Raw genomic sequence first — 20191 nt, 5'->3', positions numbered from 1 at the left:
AAACATGTCATCAGCATGGAAATATGCTCCACAAGGCTACTGAGGCTGGTCCTGAAATTGTAAACAGCCCATTAAATAGGAGCAGTAAATACTCCAAAGTGCTGTAGAACTTGGTCAGTTAAAAAAAGCACTAGACAGACTTTAAACCACAAAAAAATACTTGGCTCCATCTAAATCCCCTTCTTGCAATCCAATCCAACACTGCACTGCAGGAAATTGAGGGGAACAAAGCAAGCAGATAAAGCCCACACAAGGACAGGAAATACAGGAGCACTTTCACAGCTGCTGGTGCTGGAGCAAACCCCAACAGCAGCATGACAAACACTCCTCTGCAAGAGAGGGGGAAAGCATGGGCAGGGCATGCCTGTGAGCTCACAGCCTTGTCGAGATCAAAGGGGCACCTGAGCATCTCAGCCAACAGGAGCAGGACAGGCTGCACTGGTGGTAATGGTGATTTTGCACTCAAACACAGAACTGTGGAGGAGGCAGAAACAAGATGTGGCTCTAGCTGACAGGAATATCTTTGCTAAGACAGAAACACCTGATGGAGCTGGTCCTGTGTAACCTGGTCCCTGGCACAGGATGGGGACCTGGATCTTAGCACCACAGAGGAAATACCTGAGCTGATTTTTGCAGGGCTGGAACTCAGCTGATCCTCACAGCAATTTACACTGCTCTCAAGGATGGAAACCACACTCTTCTTTCTTTACCAAAGACAACAAAACTTCATTTACTCCCCTGATTGTGTTAACCAATATGAAACAAAGTAATTTTTAATAAAGTGTGCCATGGCAGAGAAAAATTGATACAATCACAGAGCTGCTATAATAGGATTTAATTCTGCTTCAGATGTGCTAGTTTTAATAAAAAAGGATTGAGCAAATCTAAAATAAATTACACTGAAAGGTCAGGCTTATTGCTTGTACAGTTATGTTAACTCTTCCACAGACATTTTTACAGACTGTATTTATGAGACCTTTTGATTTTCAGAAGAGGTATAAAATACGTCTGCAATTTTCTCATTATTTGCAGCAATGTTTCTTCTACAAGTGTCATTTCTTGGTACTTCAATATAGATTTATTTAATGGACATCTATAAAAAATTATGAGTTATTTATCAGGTGGTTTTGTTGAATTAGTGAAACTGTAATTCCCAACAGAAACTTAAAACCCAACTAGAAAAAAATTTGTTAAGGGAATGATGATTTCCATTTGTGTGCCAGTGACACTCGTGATTTCTTATTCATTAATCATTCCACTAGCATGTCATTTATTCAATGGAAAGCAAATAAATTACTTATTTTTATATATAGCTAAGGCCCTGATGCAGTGAACTACTCAGAACAGCCATGAATTGGAAAGAACTGTAGGCACTGAATCTTATTACAAGGTTCTTATTAATATTACAGCAGCACCTTGAGACCCCACCCAACATCACAGCCCACCTCACTTAGTGCTGCCATCACCCAGAGATAAATCTCCATCCTACCCCTAAAGGAAATACACATTAACAGACCTTAGCAGAGGAAAGAACAGAGTCTGCAGAGGAAGGAGCTTGCTGCAGTCCCCGAGGCGACAGAACAGCCTGGCAGTGTCCCAGCCCAGAGCCCAGGCTCTGCTCTCCTGCATGGCCTGACACAAATCCTGCAGGCTCAGCCAGGGACCCCAACAAGCTGCAGTGACACCATTGCATTCTTAGCCAGGTCCATCCTTACTTGAGCCCATTGTGTGTGTGAGTACAGAGGCTCTCTGCTGCTTCTCAGTGCTTTTACCCAGCTCAGGGGAACAGGATACCTCACACTTGGAAAAGGAACTGTCAGTCCTACATCAATGTTGATATAACATCTAGACACCATGTCAGTCCTACATCAATGTTGATATAACATCTAGACACCAGAAGCTCAACTCTCTACAGCCACACCAGAGAAATCCTGCTGAATTGGACCAAAGAAATGATTGGAAAGAACAGGAAATCCAAGCCAGTCTTGGTATCTGTCTGTATGCACAGCTCCAGGGAAGCTGGGCACCAGCCCACCAGCAGTGAGCACAGACAAAATGGGCTGGACTGTGTCACCAACTTAAAAGTAAAATCCTGGGTCAACTGTGAAGTTCTGCTCAATACTCACACCAGTAAAGAGTCTCTCCAGTGTCAGGAAACTGCACACAACACCTCTGACAGCAGCAGGATAATGAAGACTTGACACAGCAGCCAAGGACTTTCCCCAGGGGTCTTGGGTTTTAAGAGTCACTTCTATTCCAAAACACTGATTTTTATGTCATTCTAATGAGATGAATGGCTACTAGGTGACTAGGGAACTGGAAGAGAGTGTTGTCTTCATTTTTCTATTTGGAAAATACAGCAAACCTTAGAGATAACTCCACAAATCTGCCTCAACAGCTTAAACATCTACCAAGCTCCAGCACATCAGTTCATACACACTTTTCCTTCTGATTCCACTGACTCTGACATGATCTCTGTATCTATTTCCACCTATATAAGATAGAGATACAAACTACAGGCCCTGCTACAACCTGCAGTTACTGCTGCTGTGAATGATATAAATCCTCTCATGTCCCACAGGAATGTGGTCCCCTTCTGACAAAACCATCTATTTTGTCTTTTATTTTAATCGGTTTCCTGCCAGCTGGGGTCTGTATCCATCTGATCAAGTGAACTATGTCCTCAATCAACCCTTCCTGATTTTTCCCTCTCTATTTTTAAAAGCAATGGCCCAAGACCATGAAAGTAGTAAAAAATATTGCATTTTCTCAACTTGTAGCTAATTCCTGATGAGAAAAACATTTCTATAGCAACTCTTAGACAAAGCCCTCAAAGCCCTTTAAATTAAAAATAATTTATTAATGCAGAGAAACTGTCATTGCTGCCAGTTGTTGCCAGATCTCAGGTTGTAGGCACCTTTGTTTAACCAAGAGCAAGTCAGAAAACCAAGGTGCATAACCCAGGACCAGAGTCTGAGCAAGTCTCACTCATCTGCTGAATTTGCCCAAAGAAACTCACACTCATCCTGCTTTACTAATCACAGAGGAACCCCTCAGCTCTCACACACACAGGCAAGCTGGGAGTGACACACATCACTTCATCTGGCCCACAGCACAACAGCCAGGCCTGAGCAAGGAATGGCACAGCCACCCCAAACTCTGGGGACAGGTCAGGAATGGCACAGCCACCCCAAACTCTGGGGACAGGTCAGGAATGGCACAGCCACCCCAAACTCTGGGGACAGGTCAGAAATGGCACAGCCACCCCAAACTCTGGGGACAAGTCAGGAATGGCACAGCCACCCCAAACTCTGGGGACAAGTCAGGAATGGCAATCAATAGTTTCATTCACATCCAGAAGATTGTACTGAATTGCATGGGGTGTATCAATAGGGTGTTATTGGCTCCATATTATTTTCAGTTTCCTCCAGTGAGGAAGACTTTCCTTCTGCCCCACTCAGTTCCACACTGAACACTGCAAGGAGCCTTCTGTGCAGAGACATCCATTTCTGCTTGTGTACAACATTCATGGATGGCACTGGGACCTGGCATCAGACAGCCAAACAATCCTTGCACCCCAGGCTTCTAAACAAACTTTTAAACCAGTGGCTGACAGCCAGCATTTTAAGAAAATCCTGCAGCACCCAAGAAATAAATAGGCTTCCATTACTCTTGTGATTCTGATTCTGCCTCAGGTTCACTACAAAGTAACTTGCAGCTCAATAAATTTTGACATGTTTTCATGTTATAAAAACAAAGACAAAAACTTATTTATTCACTTTTTACCTCATACATCCCAAATCAATAATTGCATCTATTGATCGATGACAAATTCAAAACTTTAATTTACATTGAGCACCATAACCTAATAAGATGGCAACAACTGAATTTGTTGAAATCGATTTTCGTTTCCAACAGAAAATCTTCAGGCCCATAGCATAATAAGATGCAGTACATGGAGCAGTTAATTACCAGTATCACAAAAAGCTAAAATTAAATTTCTTTTTGAATATTGAAAGAAAATGCTGAGTCTCCAAGGCTGACACTTAAGAAAAAGAAATTTCTTGTACCTCTTCCACATGTTCAGTCACGTAACATTAATCAACCCTTTGTAACATAAATAAGTAAATTATTTCAGAGATATGTATGTATAGGAGCCATAAATTAAGGCTGACACACTTTGAAAGAGTAGGGGTTTTTGGTTTGTTTTTTTTTTAATTACAGTGGCATAATTTCAAGTCCCTGAAGAAAAGTCCTGCTTTTTGTGGTGCAGACATGCCTGCCTTCAAGCAGCCACTGAATGGGCTCTAATACAAAGCCAACACAGACCGTGCAGGCTGGCTCTGAGCACCACACCGAGTGCCACATTGGTTATAGCTCAGTTTAAACTTTGAGAGAGGCCTTGTAAGTTGAACATGATGCAACTTCTGGATGGGAAAACCTCCTCAAATCACCTCTTAGATGTCAACTAACCAGCCAGCCAGGCAGTTTGTGTGTGTGTGTTTGGAAAGGAATGGCAGCTCTGAGGAGACAGCTGCACTGCAGCCCTGTCAACACAGCAAGGAAGGAATTGCACAGAGCCCCTCAGAACTGCCACGCCACTGGCCTTGCTCACAGCGCATGGAGCTTCTCCAGCTCCACATTGCCTCCTTTCAGATCCAACACCACCACCTGGGGTCTGAACGGGTAACAACAGGGGAGCGCTGCTGGAGGAAAGGCAGGGAGGAGCAAAGCCCAGGCAGCAGTGAGACACAGGGACAGCTCCAGTGCCTCCCCTCACTCAGCAGCAAGTTACAGTGGCTGTACCTTCAATTTCCATTTACTAGCAATAAAAATAGACAGATTTAGCCATCAATCTACAGTTAATTACACACAGATTTTCCCAGCCCAGCTCTCACCCCTGCCCAGCACAGCCAATTTTTTCCAGGATTCAGCCTTTTTGCTCCCCATTTGAAATGTTGGATGGGGAGCCTGCTGTGAGAGCAGAGCTTGCACAGGGATGGGGCACTGTGCCAAAGCACCCCATCTGTTAGTCTGGACAGCTTTCCAAGGAGCCATGACAGCATGAAAATACCCATGATGTTAACTGACACAGCAAGACTTGAAATAAGGCCTAGAAGCAAAGGCTTAGTCCCAGCTAAGAGCACATCACATACCTGTGCATCTTCCTGCTCCTGACTTCACCCCCTTCCATCCCAACACCAGTCAGGACTTAAAGCAGGTTATAACAACAACTGGCAACCTCTTGTCTTGCTATCTGCAGAGAGCAAAGCCATCTGAAACAACTATAGCTCTTGAGTGAACCCAAAAATTGTTTAGGCTGCTACTGAGGACCAGGTAAGGTGGAACCACACATCTTTTCCCAGCTCCTCCATCCTGGTCTAGGTACCTCACCTGAAAAAGACTGAGGTCTATCAAAAGTTCACTGTGGAGCAGACAGAACTGCTACCAGCCAAAACCAAAGAAACTGGTCCTCCAGTCTGTCCTTTTTTTTTTTAGGTTATCCTGAGGAAAAGAACTGAGCACTCATTTAGGGCATGCACCTCCCCAAGCACAGTATCTACCAAGGCTACAACTTGCTTGTGATCAACAACTGCAAGAAAATTCATGGTTCCTACCTACCATTGTGTCAGCTGGACTTAAACTCCAGAGTATTTCATTTTATGAACACACCAGAGGGATGAAAGAAAAGGGAACCAGCAATACACTTTAATATAGGATCAACATACATTGGGTAACACTGTACTAAGAGACAACACAGCAAGGCTGTCACAAAAACATAGGCACTACTAGTATAGTTTTAGATTACAAAAAAATATAATTTGAAAGCAGATGTGGAACAGCCACACACCCCCTTAGCCACCATGGCCTGAAGGGTATGGGAGGCACAAGAGCAACAAAACCAAATCAAACGATCTTGAAAGTATCTAAGGACCAGAGCCCTGTGTACCAGAACGACCAGAAGACATCAGGTTCATATTAACTTTTATTTCCATGTATGTACAACTTAAGAAACAAATCCCAGATTGAAAAAGTTCAGAAGTCATCTTGAACAACACGACACTGACATACCTTTGAGGCAGCAAATATTACTCCTATTAAGGCTCTCATGAAAGGATGGATACCATGCAAATACAATTAAAGAGTACATTTCAAAATATGCAAACTAAGTTCAACTTTAAGTCTTTCAGAAAAAGAACATATCAAACATTAGAACTATGAGCCACAAACATATTTACATACATGCTTGGAGTATGTGTGAACCAGATAAAATTAAGTAAAATGTAACAATTGTCAACCTCTCTTTAGTCAGATCAGAACTACAGTTGGTGATCAATCCCTTCCAGCATCACAAGTGCCCATGTGTGCACCAACCTCGTAATTTTGCATTTACATAAACTGGTACTGACTGCAAAACTCCACCTTTTTTCAACCTGTGCTTTGGCATTTATTCCTCATCACTGAAAGTACTTAATCCCCCTAGTGAACATGGGCAGGAGGCATGTACAGAGTGCCTGTAACACAGCAGCACACAGCAGGCACTGCACAACAAAGTTACTTCCATTGATGCCAAAATAACTTTTGCTTTTATATATCCTCCATATAGCTACAAAGCCACAAATATATATGCATATATAAAAGCTAAAATCAGCTTGACAACACCATCAGGCACTTAGAAAGATTCTGATTAATTTCTGTATACTCCTTGCTCATCATCTCAAAGAGTGATAGCTGCTTTTTTTTTAAACCCTAACCAACATTAGCACTAAATCAAACAGCAATGCTAATCTACAAGAAAAAAAAAATTATGTAATATTTTACTATAGTAACACCACTTGTGCAAACCAGCATCTAAAGATGGTCTAATATTACCAGCAAGAAGACAGTTCGTTTCTTCTCTGTGTTATTGTAAGAAACTGAAATTAAATACAACGAAGGTGGCTAGCAGCATTAGCTTTTTGGTGTCATCACTAACATAAATCAAAAATACAAGGACTAATAAGTTGGAAATTATGAATATGTGAAAAGGAAACCACCACAATTGCTGTGACCTCTCCCAGGATGTTATGTGCACTGCTGGGGAGTCAAAGGTGCTAGGTGACTTTCTTCAGGCCTGATGTTTACACAAACTTTACTCCTGTCCACTGAAAAGGAATTAATTTAGCTTTCAAAATGTTTTATCTTGCAGCATTTTTGGCAACTCTAAAATTGCCTAAAGGCTCAAACTTTTCAGAAGTTTTCTGTCACATTACATTCAGCACTTACTAATTTCTTACAAACAGTATTCCTCGTCTAAGAAAATAGCAGTTAAAAGTAGAAAGATTCTTTCATTTCTGTCACCTAATTTTGAGTCACAGCAGCATATAATTTAAGATACTGCTAGGCACACACTGTGTGGGTATTGGCAACTAGAAGAATGAAAAAGGGAAAAGAAAGATCAATTTTCCTTTAATCCCAACCAGCAGCTGTTAGCAATTTTCTTTAGTTATCACTGTAGGACATGATGGATGGGAAGGCTCAATCTGCTAGGAACTGGTGTACAGTGTCCAAATGCTCTCAAGGACTGTTGTTCAACAGCACATTCAGTTTAACTGGGGACTACAGACTGCAAGAGGTAACAGATAGCTTCTGGGAGAATCTATCATTCTTCAGAGCAGCTGTCTGATCAAGGGGTGAAAGAACCTGAAAGAACCATTGCATGATCTTTTGCTATATGGTTTGTGTATCAAGTCATTGAGAAGAAAGAACATTAACTCAAGTGGTAACTCAAACCAAAAAATCTGCATAAAACAACATGTTGAGATATTACCACATTTTAAGACTTTCCATACACTTGGCAACACAGAGAAACTGGATACACAAAAAACGTGCAAGTCAAACAAAGCTAATCTACAATAAACAAAACCAGAATACACTTATTTCAAGACTTAAAACATTAAAATATTCATCCAATGCTAAATAGGACCAATAGAATAAGCTCTAGACCTAGCCATGTAATTCCATAAACATTTCAATTGGCTCTTTCAGCCTTTATTCCCCATGTCTTTTAACTTGTTTTTATCATTTCAGGCCATAAACTTAGTGAGTGGCACATGAGCCAAAATTCAAATGCAAGTAAAGCATCTTCCTCTCTCTATTCATAGCAATCTCCCAGGATTTGTGGTTACATATGCATGTAGCTGCACAGCCTTTCCATAATGACATGGGACATCCTCCTCCCAAGGATAAAGCAGGATGTTAACTGCTCCAATTGCACATTCTGAGGACACATGCCTCTTCCTGAGCACACCTATCCCACCTGGGCTGCACACTCATTTAAGAGCAGGCTCTGACTCCTATGACCAATCTCCTGCCTGGAAGTTGTGCCCCATCATTATCAGATGTACCTCTCAGCTCATCAGATGAAGTTCAACAGACAAATACCAAGTCTTACAAATATAAGCCCAGTGAAATAATTAATGTGGTCCCTGGACAAAGGCTACATTCCAAAATACAGAATCTAATATTTTGAATTATCTTTTGAAATGCTCAACCAATCATCACACCCATTTTGCCCCAAACCTTTAACAGACACTACAAAAAAAGCTGGAAATACCTCATCAAACTTAGAGATACAAATCCCAGAAAACTTCAAAGACATACCAATATATTTTAAATGGCATAGAAGAATGTGGGCAGAGCTCGAGAACTTTATTTTATAAAGTCCTACGTTTTACAAACACAGAAGAAGGTAGCCAATGCAAAGCACAAAATACAAAGAGTAAAGAGGTTTCTTTATCTAAAAACACCTCAAACCACTGAAGGAAGCAAACTGCACTAGAAGAAGTTTACAAGTAGTCTTCAAGGGAAGTACCATGTAAAAGCACACTGCATTAATCTAGACCTGACATTATGAGGGCATGTCTCACTGTAGCAAGGTCTGTACTAAACACCAGATCAGAGACAGAACATTAAAGTAAAACATCAGATGTCACAGCCACTGTTCTACTGATCTGGGAAAGGCAGACTCCAAAGTGAGCAGGAACTGTGAACCTGCTTAATAAAGGCCATTCTTGCAAAGTCAAAAAATCATACATCCAACACTTTCATCCCTTCATTAAAATAGAAATACTAAAAAGGAGCACTCCATAACATATCCCCATTGCTTCTGACTGACATGTTGAATAAAAGGTAAAAGAACTTTAGCAGAGATAATTAGAGCAACGAAGATCTTTCAGCACAGGGCAGCAGAGCTGAGGAGCCTACAACCAGAGAGTGAACTATTTTGTTTGCTACTTGAACAACCAGAAGCTGTGAGCTGACTACTTCCTTTTATGAGGCATAGAAAAGTTTTCATCTAGAGGCCATTGTGAGAAACACCTCACCCTGTGTTTAAGCATGTAGCCCAGCAGAAATCACTGATAAAGAAAAACAAAAAGTGTGTATTTGCTGGGTTTCCTTCTGAACATTTCACAGAAAATGTCCATTTAATGCAGAGAGCAAACAAGGATGTCAGTCTAATTAGATTTTGTTCTGTCATGCTCCTGATCCTGTCTAGTACTCCTCTGAAAAAAATCTGATTGATGATGAAGGCACAATTATACAAACCTTAACATTCTCTCTAAATGCAGCTATGCAAAAAAGGGAGAGAGGACAGGGAAAACAAAGGTGAAGTATATTTCTCTTCAAATAATTAAGTCAGTTTATTTTCCAACAGCCATATAAATTTAAAATATGAAACAACAATAATACAGCTATAGAATCTAGGGTTTTTTTCAAAGCAGCAGCATATAAAACATATAAAAGCTAAAACCTCAGCACAAGCTTCAAAAAACCAAGGACTGAGTGAATTTTGCCAAAGACATGGAACTCACAAAATACAGTACACAAAAATACTGGAATGCGTAAGATATAAAGCTACACATTTTAGGTAAAGAAAGGCGTTGTAAAGGATACAAAATTTGCAAAATTAAAGCATGGGACTTGGGGAAGAGTACCATGAATACAAAGAAGTTGGCAATTAATACACATAGATGGAGTGAAGAAAGTGGCAGTTTCATATTTAGCATTCAGTTTTCAGGTTCACGACTTCACTTTCTTAGCATCTTTTTTTCCAGAGTTCTCAGCAGCCAAATCTGCTTTTCTCTTCTGTGACTAAAGAAAAAAAATAAATATAAATTTTACAAGATAGTGGCATTACAAACAAAAAACTTAAATACATAACTGATTATTCAGGAGGGAATGTACAACCCCAATGCATTCTGGATTTCAGTTCACTTTTGTAGGATATAATGGAAAGGCAAACATTAATCCCTGACATAGACACTTAATTCTCCTACACTTTTTATATCCTTAAAATCATTACATGGTCTCAGTGGTGCAGGCACCACACATACCCTGAATTGGATAAAAAGATCAGGACCTTGACTTATACACAATTCTGTTCTAAAGATGACAACCCTTCAAAATAAAAGAAGCACTTTCATTTCTTCTTCCAGAAACTGCTATGTAGGGGAGGAAAAAAATCTCTGAGAAGAAACTGAAGCCACACATGATGTACGTAAGTAGGCAGAAAGTAGGCAGTGCAACTTTCTAAAAAAAGTCTTCCACTGCTACTTAAACAAAAGACTTCTCAAAAAAAAAAAAAGCCCTCAAATCCTATGCATTGGGAATACCTACCTAAGCAAATCTAGGAGAGCTGTGAATAGACAAATATTTCAGTTTAATCTCTCACCTCATGGTTTCTACTAACGCAATCAGTGCCTACAATTATCTTTTACATTTTTAAAAAATATGTAATTGAATTCTACCCCACTGGAAGTAAAGTAAGTGCTGCTAAACATACCGCTGTAACTTTTGCTCCTCTTTTCTTCTTTTCAGCTCTTTCTTTTTCCTCAATTTCCATATTTTCTTTTTCTATTAATGATATGAGAGTATTGCAGCGTCTCTGAAACTCCTAAGGAAAGAGAACACATCAAATTTTTAAGCAAATTATACAACTTCTCTTGCTTACATAACTATGTTCATAATCCTTTAACTTCAAAGCACTTACATTTTCCCCAAGTATTCAATAATACTGATCATTAGCTTGGTTACTATTATCTGTCTTTCCCTCAGTGTAACCTTTAGAAACAGGAAAGGATTTACTGTCCTCCTGACAAGGAGTTTTCAGGATTCTGTCTTCCAAACTGACATTCCAAAGACTGATGTGATCTTTCATCTTGGTTAATGAAGCAAATTACAGCCTACCAGCAGAGTACGCCAGATTTTAGGAAAGAGGTCTTCAAATATATCTTTAAAGCAGAGAAAAAAGGGAGCAAAGCTATCTTAAGCAACACTTTTCTGTGGCACACAGACTAGGGATGTTTTTTTGTGAAGAGACGCAAAAAGTAGAGCTGCAAATTGGCCAAAAATCTATTCAGTCTTAAATTGTAAACTCACTGTTGTGTTTTTATTCAAACAGGTCCTAAATGCTCTAAATGCTTTTAGCATCAACACTGGCAAGCCATCAGGACTAAATGCCATCAGGTTGTTTACACTTTAAGAAGTATTTCCAATACAACTCAAAATATCTGCGTTGCAGTTACTAATGGCTGGCTTGCTTAATAGAACTCACTTGACTTGGACAGTTTATTGTACCCCATTTAAAAGATCTCTTACAAAACACCTAACAGTACCTATTTTTATTATAATTATTCAGTATATTCTATGTATTATTGAGAACAGGATTGCATGGGCTTTTCTTTCCAACTCAAAGCAGGAAGCTCTCTTCTGAGGAAAAAAAAAGCCCAAAAAATATGTCTAATCTCTGCTAAACTCAGTGAAGCATTCTTGAAACATAGGCTACCCTAGAATTACCTAGTAGCACGTATCTTAACCTACAATGGGTCCATTTGCAGTGAAGGGAACAGGTGACCTTTTTGTCCAGAAATTAGTCTCTATTTTCTCAGCATCTGTAAGCTGGATATTCCTTCAGCCATCATGGATAAGACAGCCTTGGTGCTTTCCTGATCTGAACCTTCCCAAACAGGCAGGCATGGGACTCATCTTTGAGACATTCAAACCCTCAAGCTTAAGCAGTCTTAAAGTTCTACAGTTTCCACAGATTCCTCTACAAAGGACGCTCCATGGCCTTGGGCAAAAGCCATGTAGTTCAGAATGGACACAGAGAATCCTACCACCACTTGAATTCTTTTTATCAGACACACACACATAAAAATCCTCAGGACATTTTTCTTTACAAGTCCCCTCCAGAAATGTTCCAGTGTCATGCTTGTAGCTTCACCACAGAGTACTGTAATAAGTGATTTTTATCACATCCCTGGAGCAATAACCCCACTCCCTCCAGTAAAGGTGAAACCATGAATTAGGGTGCCATGCTTGTGCCCTGCTCTGTGGCAGTCCTTCTGGAGCTAAAATACTCTCACTTCAATCATTAAACTCCCTCAAATTCCACCCAAACAACAATGTTTAGATAAAAAAGCAACAACTCTGAGCAAACTTGAGTTCAAGCCATCCCAATATACACTGCAACCTCAAACAGAACAAAAGAGAGCCTCTGTCCCTAAAAGCTACCCTCTACAGATGAACAGAGATGAAAAAAGACCGAAACAGAACAATGACTGTCAACCTGCCACAAGTATTTTACATCATTTAAATTTGTGAATATTGCACTCAGACTTAGGAGCTGAGGTAAAGAGTGGTGACATCATAATTTGGATTTTTTTCTAGCATATGAGAAATGGGATTGTGTTAAACTCAAAACAAGCAACTAATCTGAAAGGACTAAGAAATAACCTTGATCCACTTGCCTAAAGCACACACAGATCCTCCTCTTTCCTGGGGACAAATGCTTGCATAAATATATACATTTATAAAGCGTTTCAGGTTCATGGTTAGACTTTCCAGATGGACTACTGCTCCAAAGCACCTGCTGTGGACAGAGGATGGACTCAAAAACAATTTTCTCTGGAGCATCACAGTATCAGTTGACAGCAAGATGTGACATGCACACAGGTTTCTTGTACATCTACCATGAAAAATAATCGGAGTGAAAAATCCTGCACTAAGCTATTGAAATTTCAATATGGACTGCTGCATTCCATTCTAGTACACTTATTTAAAATGCCTTGCACTTTCAGAGATGACTTTTTATTCTGTGTAGCTTGATACTTTTCTCTTTTGGATGGAAAGAGAGAAGATACACTTTGTTCACCCCCTCACAGCTCTAAGGACCTGGATTGCAATAAATAAGATGGGAGCACTGAACCATTGCCTTCTGCATGGCTGGAGGCAGAGATGCTGACTTGGGAGCAAGGGCTCCCTCAGCTCTGTCCACAGGCCTGGGCATTCCTGTATTTACTAAGAAGTCATTTCTCTTATGCTGGGGAGTGTTTGCAGAAAGCTAAAAGAGAATATCCATAATTTATGACTTCAGAGAACAGATAGATACATGCTTCACTACTGCCATGATATTTTGCATTCTTCCTGCATGGACAGAAATTTTTTAAAAAACCAACCAAACAAATCTGTGCTCAATACAGAAAGCAAAAAAAATTACAATCTTAGGTACTCATGGTATCTTTAAGAATTTACATTTTGGGTAAACCATTTGATTTTGAAATAATTTAATGAAGCAGGATTTGCTTTTTGAAATCTTCAGGAGAACAAACAGAAATAGTAAGATGGAAGATAAATTAGCTATTTATGTGGAATTCAAGAGACATCTAGTGGTTAGAACACAAAGCTTTCTCAAAGAGCCTGTTAAACCCTTTTCTGAATTATGCTGCCCTTTTTATCTTGTTTCGTATGAGTTTAAATGACCACGTGAATTTCAGCATTTCAGGAAGCCTTCTCCACTTTCACTTATTTACTCCTCTATAAATATTTGTATTTATACTCCATTCATTGTTACTATCATGTGATTTTCCAGCACATTTCTTCACCAAAAAAAAAAAAAAAAATCACCAAACCAGTGCAAAATGGACCCATAGAAATTAAGACCTCCACAAATCTCAGGACAATAGATTATATCAGCTATATTACTACACCATACAGAGCATGATAATTCAGAACATTTCAGAAAATTAAATGCACACTGAAAGTGAAAGATGGTTTTAAGTTTGTATTTCCATAATCTTTTTCAACCATATAGTAGCAGAAAAACTAAGATTATTAAGGGATAGAATTTTAAAAGAAAACCTAAGCCAAAAGATTCACTATATTCCCACTGTCTCAGTTTCAACATTAAGGCACCACAGAACATATTTCTACACTTGAGCAAATGATTTCTATCCCCTTTAAAAAAAAAAGTATACTGAACATAAGGATCTGCAAGACTTAAACTGAACATTTAACTCTACCCCTGACAACTATATATCAACTAATATTAAACGCTGAGCTACATTTTTAATTTCTAGTACCCATTTCTGTGATTTATTTAAATGGATTCCTGCATTGACAACTTAAAGAAACTTCTTAATGTGCTAAATACTGCAGGCTTCTCTCTTTATAGACATCATTTTAAAATGCAGTATTTCTTCAAACAGACATTTTAGAAAGAAAGACTTAAAATTCTTTTTAGTTAAGGGCTAACTGCTGCACTATCCAGAAACACTTCAATTGCTGAAATATCAAGTAAAAAGTGTATTGCATAATTATAAGTAGTACTGGGAAAAGCAAATATAGCCACCTGTTCAAATACATATTTTAAATATTTTATTTTAGGTTTTATTTATTCTTAGTACAGTACCCAGAACTCTGAAAGAACATTCTTTCAGACAAACAAATCCTGAGGTCAGCAAATGAAGACAAACAACAAGTAGACAGAATTGAGCAAAAATTTTGGGGCAGATCCAACAGCTTTTTATCATTGAAAGAGTCCCATATTCTGATGTTGGTACCTACATACCTTAATATTTGCAACCACCAAAGCTTCTGTTAGTGTTATCAATTCCTGCTTAATAACTCAATTAAAAATGAATGGCTCTGCTCTAAAATTCTGAGTACTAGTCTACTTGCCATTAACCTTGTATAATATTGTCTAAATTCAAACAAAATTTTCAGTAAAGTATACCTCAAGAAATGTAAGCACTTCCATGGGATAATCCACACTCACAAACTACAAAGTGCATTTTAAACCTATTGCTTCAATGATTAATTTCTATGTGAATCACTAACTTTCCTCATGCTGTTAGAAATTAAATACTGCATTAGGAAAGCTGCTCCCTTCTCCAAGTATATTATTCAGATTTCTTCAGTCTTTAATGTTATGCAACAATTCTAAAAGAGTCATATTTTAAGAGACATTGTTTGGTAAAACACTCAGTTTGCAATAAATATAACAAGGATATTTGTAAGTCTAGTCTACCTCTGCCTTAATGCCTTTGGGTAACATGGGACTTCAGCCTGGCAGGTTTTCTAATCTATGTTTCAGTTGTATTGCATTTTTTTCTGTACTAAGACAAAAGGTTACTATTAAAAAAACAGCAATGAAAATAAACCCCAAGTTATTCTTTCAGCACTTGTTTAAAACAAATTTTATGTGGTGGTGCTTAAAAAAAAAGAACAAGATGGCTCATGTGATGCCTAGTCCCTGTAAGTGGTACCTACCATGGCAGTTCTGGATTTGATGAACCAGTCGAACCTGAACTGAGGAGCGTTGCGCACGCACTGCCGCAGCTCCTCGTACACGTTCTCCTTGTCAAAGCCCATCTTGTGTAACATGCAGATCAAAAACCTGTCTTCTTCTTCTGTGTAATTCTTCCCTTTGTTTGTTCCATACTGAATACGCAGCTGATGAAAAGGTGCTTTGTACCTTGCAATCTGAATGCAAAACAAAAATAAGGATTAATAAACGTACAATGCTACATCAAGGAATCATTACATGATACTGTAGAGATGGTATACTACCTATGCTGCATAAAAAGACAGAACTCTCATCCCCAATTATTCCTTTTCTGAAGGAATTTTTGGAAGAAGTCAGCTGCAGAAAACAAAAAACCTGGAATAATTACTTTGGCATCAAGGGCTTTCTTGATGCTGATCCTGCGTTGAATTCTGGCCTCTCCTCGTTCAATCTGAGCCATAATCCTCTCAATGTCCTGTAGTTCATTACAACGTTCCCAGAAAACAGCTAAAAACACAAAACAAAATTGTTCAATATAATATTTTCCTCTGCTCTTATGACTTTACTGTTAAGATACTCTGGCAAAAAAACCCAGAATTTAGCTTGTGGTTCCATTAATCTTAAATGAGCTAATGCTCTCCAGCTTACTGTGCTAGCCAAAAATTAAGCTTGCACTGACTCTTGATTCAGAATCTTTAAAAGTTAACTGTAAGTAAAGGCTTAGTAAAAATTCTAACAGAATTTACATGCAACATAATTAATTGTAAAATAAATTCAACACTAAAGGGAACTCTTGTGGAGCTCTTCCTTTTTAACTACAGGAAACAACATTGCAAAGTTGATTTTATGAAAGTGTTTAGTAAAATTACATCCAAAGCTGAAAGAGGAAGAAATCTCAAAAGCACTGTGTAAATACAAAAGACAAAGATACAGTGTAAGAGGTAAAATAGCAGAGATACAGCATAAAGAATCACGTTGGCACTATAAGGCAAATGCACAGTTTCACAATTCCATGTTGTCAGCGAGAATTAACTATGTCAAATTCTAAATCTTGACTAAGGAGGGCTAAAGGCAGCTGCAGGTGTTAGTTATATGCTACAAAACCAACCTTTTATAGGATTTAGTCTTCTGAAGAAAAAACCCCAAGTTGCATGCTTTCACCAAAAAAAAAAATTCTTAAATGCACCCAAATTCTCTACCTTGTAATTTTAAAAGAACATGTGGCAAAAATCATGGTAATACTCTGGTATTAGGAAATAAATACATTTCAGAATATTACAAACCTGAGTACTCAATGACCTCCTCAGGTGACTTTCCTTCCACCTCACGGGCAATATTGTCTATATCATCACGACCATATTTCTCATTAGCTTTAATAAACTGGTTAAAATCTCTTTTATTCCAGTTTGTAAAACCCTGTAAGCAACAAGAGATCAAGAAGGCATTATCAGGTCAAAGGGAAGCATTTTCCACGATTCTGATTTATATATGTACTATTTGCTCCTCTGCAACATCACATAATTACAGTGGCTAATGGTCTTTCAGGATTTCCATCAACTTGTGTTATCCAGGGCTTATTACTGAACCTACAACTAAACAGTTATTTTTGGGCATGACTCCACGTGCATTAGTACCAGCTTTTTACCCTTTCTTTTTAAAGTTTTTGTGATACTTCTCCAAAAAAACAAGCTCAGTGACAGCTGCACTCCTGCAGATACAAGCACCACACTTCAGAGCAGTACAAAGTGCAGCAACGCCTGTGTCATCACAAGTTCTTAGAGCAGTGCAAGTATCTAAAGCAAGAGCTCATACTTCAGACATTTACAAACCTGGAACCAGACAAACAGCTGGATGAAAGCATAAGTATGTCAAGAAAAGATCTCTAGTCCAAAAAGATGCAATCAAATGGAAACTCTAAAGCACTGTCAAAGAGAGAATTTGTTATGTACCAAAGAAATCAATCCAAAACTGAACAAGCGAGATGCAATGCACAAAAATATTATCCAAGAAAGTGACATTACAATTTAAAGACAGGGAAAGCAGAAAAGGACAAGAACAAACAAGACAATCACATGCCAGGGCAATAATCTATAGTGCACTGAGTTTCTTTCATCACAGAAATGTATCTACAAGGAACTTTGTCAGTTCAGCTAAATAAGCTCAATCCACAATTGGCATGCTCAGAATGAGTCTAACATAGACAATACAACTATTTCTTTTTAATCATTAACAGCAGTACTGATATGCATATCAGCACTAGCTGAAATATTTCCTCTGCTATACATAAGTGAAATTAATAGTGAAATTGTGACCTTGGAATTTTCTTCCAAGGTACACTAATCCCCAATTTTTCTATAGAAAATTTTCTGAATCAAAAAGTCCCGTTACTTTGAACACACCTTTCTCTTTAACAATCAGCTTTTAATAAGTCCACTCAGCAGGATAATCAGCCAAAAGGTCAAGAAACTAGTCCGTGACAGAAATTCAGCCCCAGTGACAGAAATTCAGCCCCAGTATAAAAAGAACATGCCTAACAACTCGACTGGGACAAAAATTAATGGATGTGACATGCCTTAGACACCTGCATAAACACCATGTATGTTGACACAGGCTTCTCCTGATTCAAACCCTTTTTGATTTAAAATCAACACAGAAGCTTTATGCATGTACAAGGAACCCACTGATTGGATTTCTGCATGTATTGTTGGGTTGTACATCTACTATACAAGCTGTTGCCTCAGAAATGTTCAAGGAAACAGTAGATGACTAAAATGTAAACTTGCTCAAGGACAGGAAAGGTCCCTCAAAGCAAAACCAATCAAAATCATGATGTGTTCTATGCTTTCTTCTTTCAATAACATCAGCATAGCTTTCCTATGTGTATTTACTATTACTTATATTCCACACCAGCAAAAACATAGGATGAAATACTTCAGCTCATTTTATTTTACCTGTGTTAGAAGCTTTTCTTTCTCTTCACTTTCCTCAGCATTCAGAGGCATAGACTCATCTATCTTCTTTTGTTCCTCCTTTTGTACCTGAGCTGCATTTGGAAGGTCAGGATTCCTGGGGACCTAAAATCAAGGGTATCAAAAAAGCAGTAGTGCAGCAATGTTATTTCAAAGACTGCATTTTAAAAGCAGTAATCTGTACAAAATATGTTCTACCCAGATTCAGATCTTATTGCTTAAACCCCTCCTCTCAAAAATAGGACTGGCTTGAAGTTCTAAGTTTGTTATGCCTGAACCCACCACTCCTGCACACAATGACCTCAGGATACTGTGAGAGGCTGAGCTGTCACTGATTCCAGTGGTACTTTTCACCAGCAAAGGATCTGCTTTCCTACATTCATTGGTTTACAATGTTTTATAACTATAGTGAAACACTAAGCTCTGCCAGGTTTACTGTAAAGCCATGCACACTGCCCAAGCAAGGATGAGACACAACACGATGTAAACAAGAACAAGAAACATTTTATCTGTCCCTTCCACAGTGACCAATTTAGTATTTGTGACCTTTGAACTGTGCTCCAATTCCACAGCAAACAAGCCAGAAACCAGTCTCCAGTAAAGGTTTAGTATACTTTACTTATTCCTGTAGCAAAAGGCAGTGGAAGATAAGAACAGTTAAGCTGCTTTTAATATATGAGGAATCTTCTTGACTTTACTGGTTTAAATTAAGACTGACACAAAGCTTGGATTCTGCCTATTGGTTATCTTCTGATATTGTTTATGGCCATTTTCAGTATTTATAATAAACTCTCTTCAGATTGGAAGTTATACTTCCATTTCAAAGTAAAACAAATTTAATTATATTTATCACTTTCCCCACCAGTAAACAATCATACTACTAACCTTTTAAGATAACTATTCATGTTCAAACTTTCCAGGCTGGCAGGTTTCCATAACTGGTCTGAAACACCTCTTTTCACATGCATATTGTCAACATTAGCAATTCTCTCATCCTTCTTTGTTGGAGCATTAATTGAATAAATTCTTTCCCTAAACTAACAGCAAACTCATCTTAATTCTATCCTCACATCCTCATGAAATTCTTTTGGCTGCAAATAAGATTCTAAAAAAACTTTCTGCTTTTTCTTAAAAAAAAAACATTTTACTAATATTAATTCTACTCTCACCAATTTTCTATCTGTTGCTTTGTATGACAATTTTATGTTCTCCAACACATTTTTAGGTGACTTTTGTTTTTCTTGCTGCAACCTGTCACAAAACCTGAGGCTTTTTAAAGCAAGTTACAGACATGTCTGGCTGGAAGTAGAGAATCCATTTGGTTGATTCAATCAATACTGGTCCAAGTAAGGATAACACAATTTGTTCACTGCTTGTCCAGTAATGTCAGCAGGGAAAAGGGATGAATTCAGCTAAGGCACAGTAGGAAGAAAAAAAAAAAAAGGAAATTCCAGAAATCGGTTGTCTGGTTTCCTTTTTGTAGAAGTAATACATTCAGACTTCTCCACACCTTTAAACCTTTTATATCCCACCCAAATCCAAGGAAAACTGATGTCATTTTAATTACCTTCATATCAACACAAAGATATACAAAAAATAGCATACTCTGGAAGGT

The 20191-nt window shown here is 38.4% G+C and overlaps 1 protein-coding gene across 1 annotated transcript in view; it reads right to left on the bottom strand.

The window, feature by feature from the left end:
• Window positions 1-5687: 5687 nt before the first annotated feature.
• LOC136562731 (probable global transcription activator SNF2L1) overlaps window positions 5688-20191 on the bottom strand; it is a 33452-nt gene continuing 18948 nt past the window's right edge. The window contains exons 19-24 of the mRNA XM_066559722.1: window positions 18559-18681; window positions 16891-17023; window positions 15996-16114; window positions 15592-15804; window positions 10826-10936; window positions 5688-10134 (exon numbers count right to left, since the gene is read on the bottom strand). Coding sequence (XP_066415819.1) covers window positions 10063-10134; window positions 10826-10936; window positions 15592-15804; window positions 15996-16114; window positions 16891-17023; window positions 18559-18681 — 771 coding nt within the window. The 3' untranslated portion in view covers window positions 5688-10062. The remainder of the gene's footprint in view (window positions 10135-10825; window positions 10937-15591; window positions 15805-15995; window positions 16115-16890; window positions 17024-18558; window positions 18682-20191) is intronic.

The sequence above is a fragment of the Molothrus aeneus genome, chromosome 14, assembly GCF_037042795.1.
Source record: "Molothrus aeneus isolate 106 chromosome 14, BPBGC_Maene_1.0, whole genome shotgun sequence".
Lineage (NCBI taxonomy): Eukaryota > Metazoa > Chordata > Aves > Passeriformes > Icteridae > Molothrus > Molothrus aeneus.
Note: the sequence above shows the minus strand (reverse complement) of the source record. Positions and strands in the feature narration are given on the sequence as shown.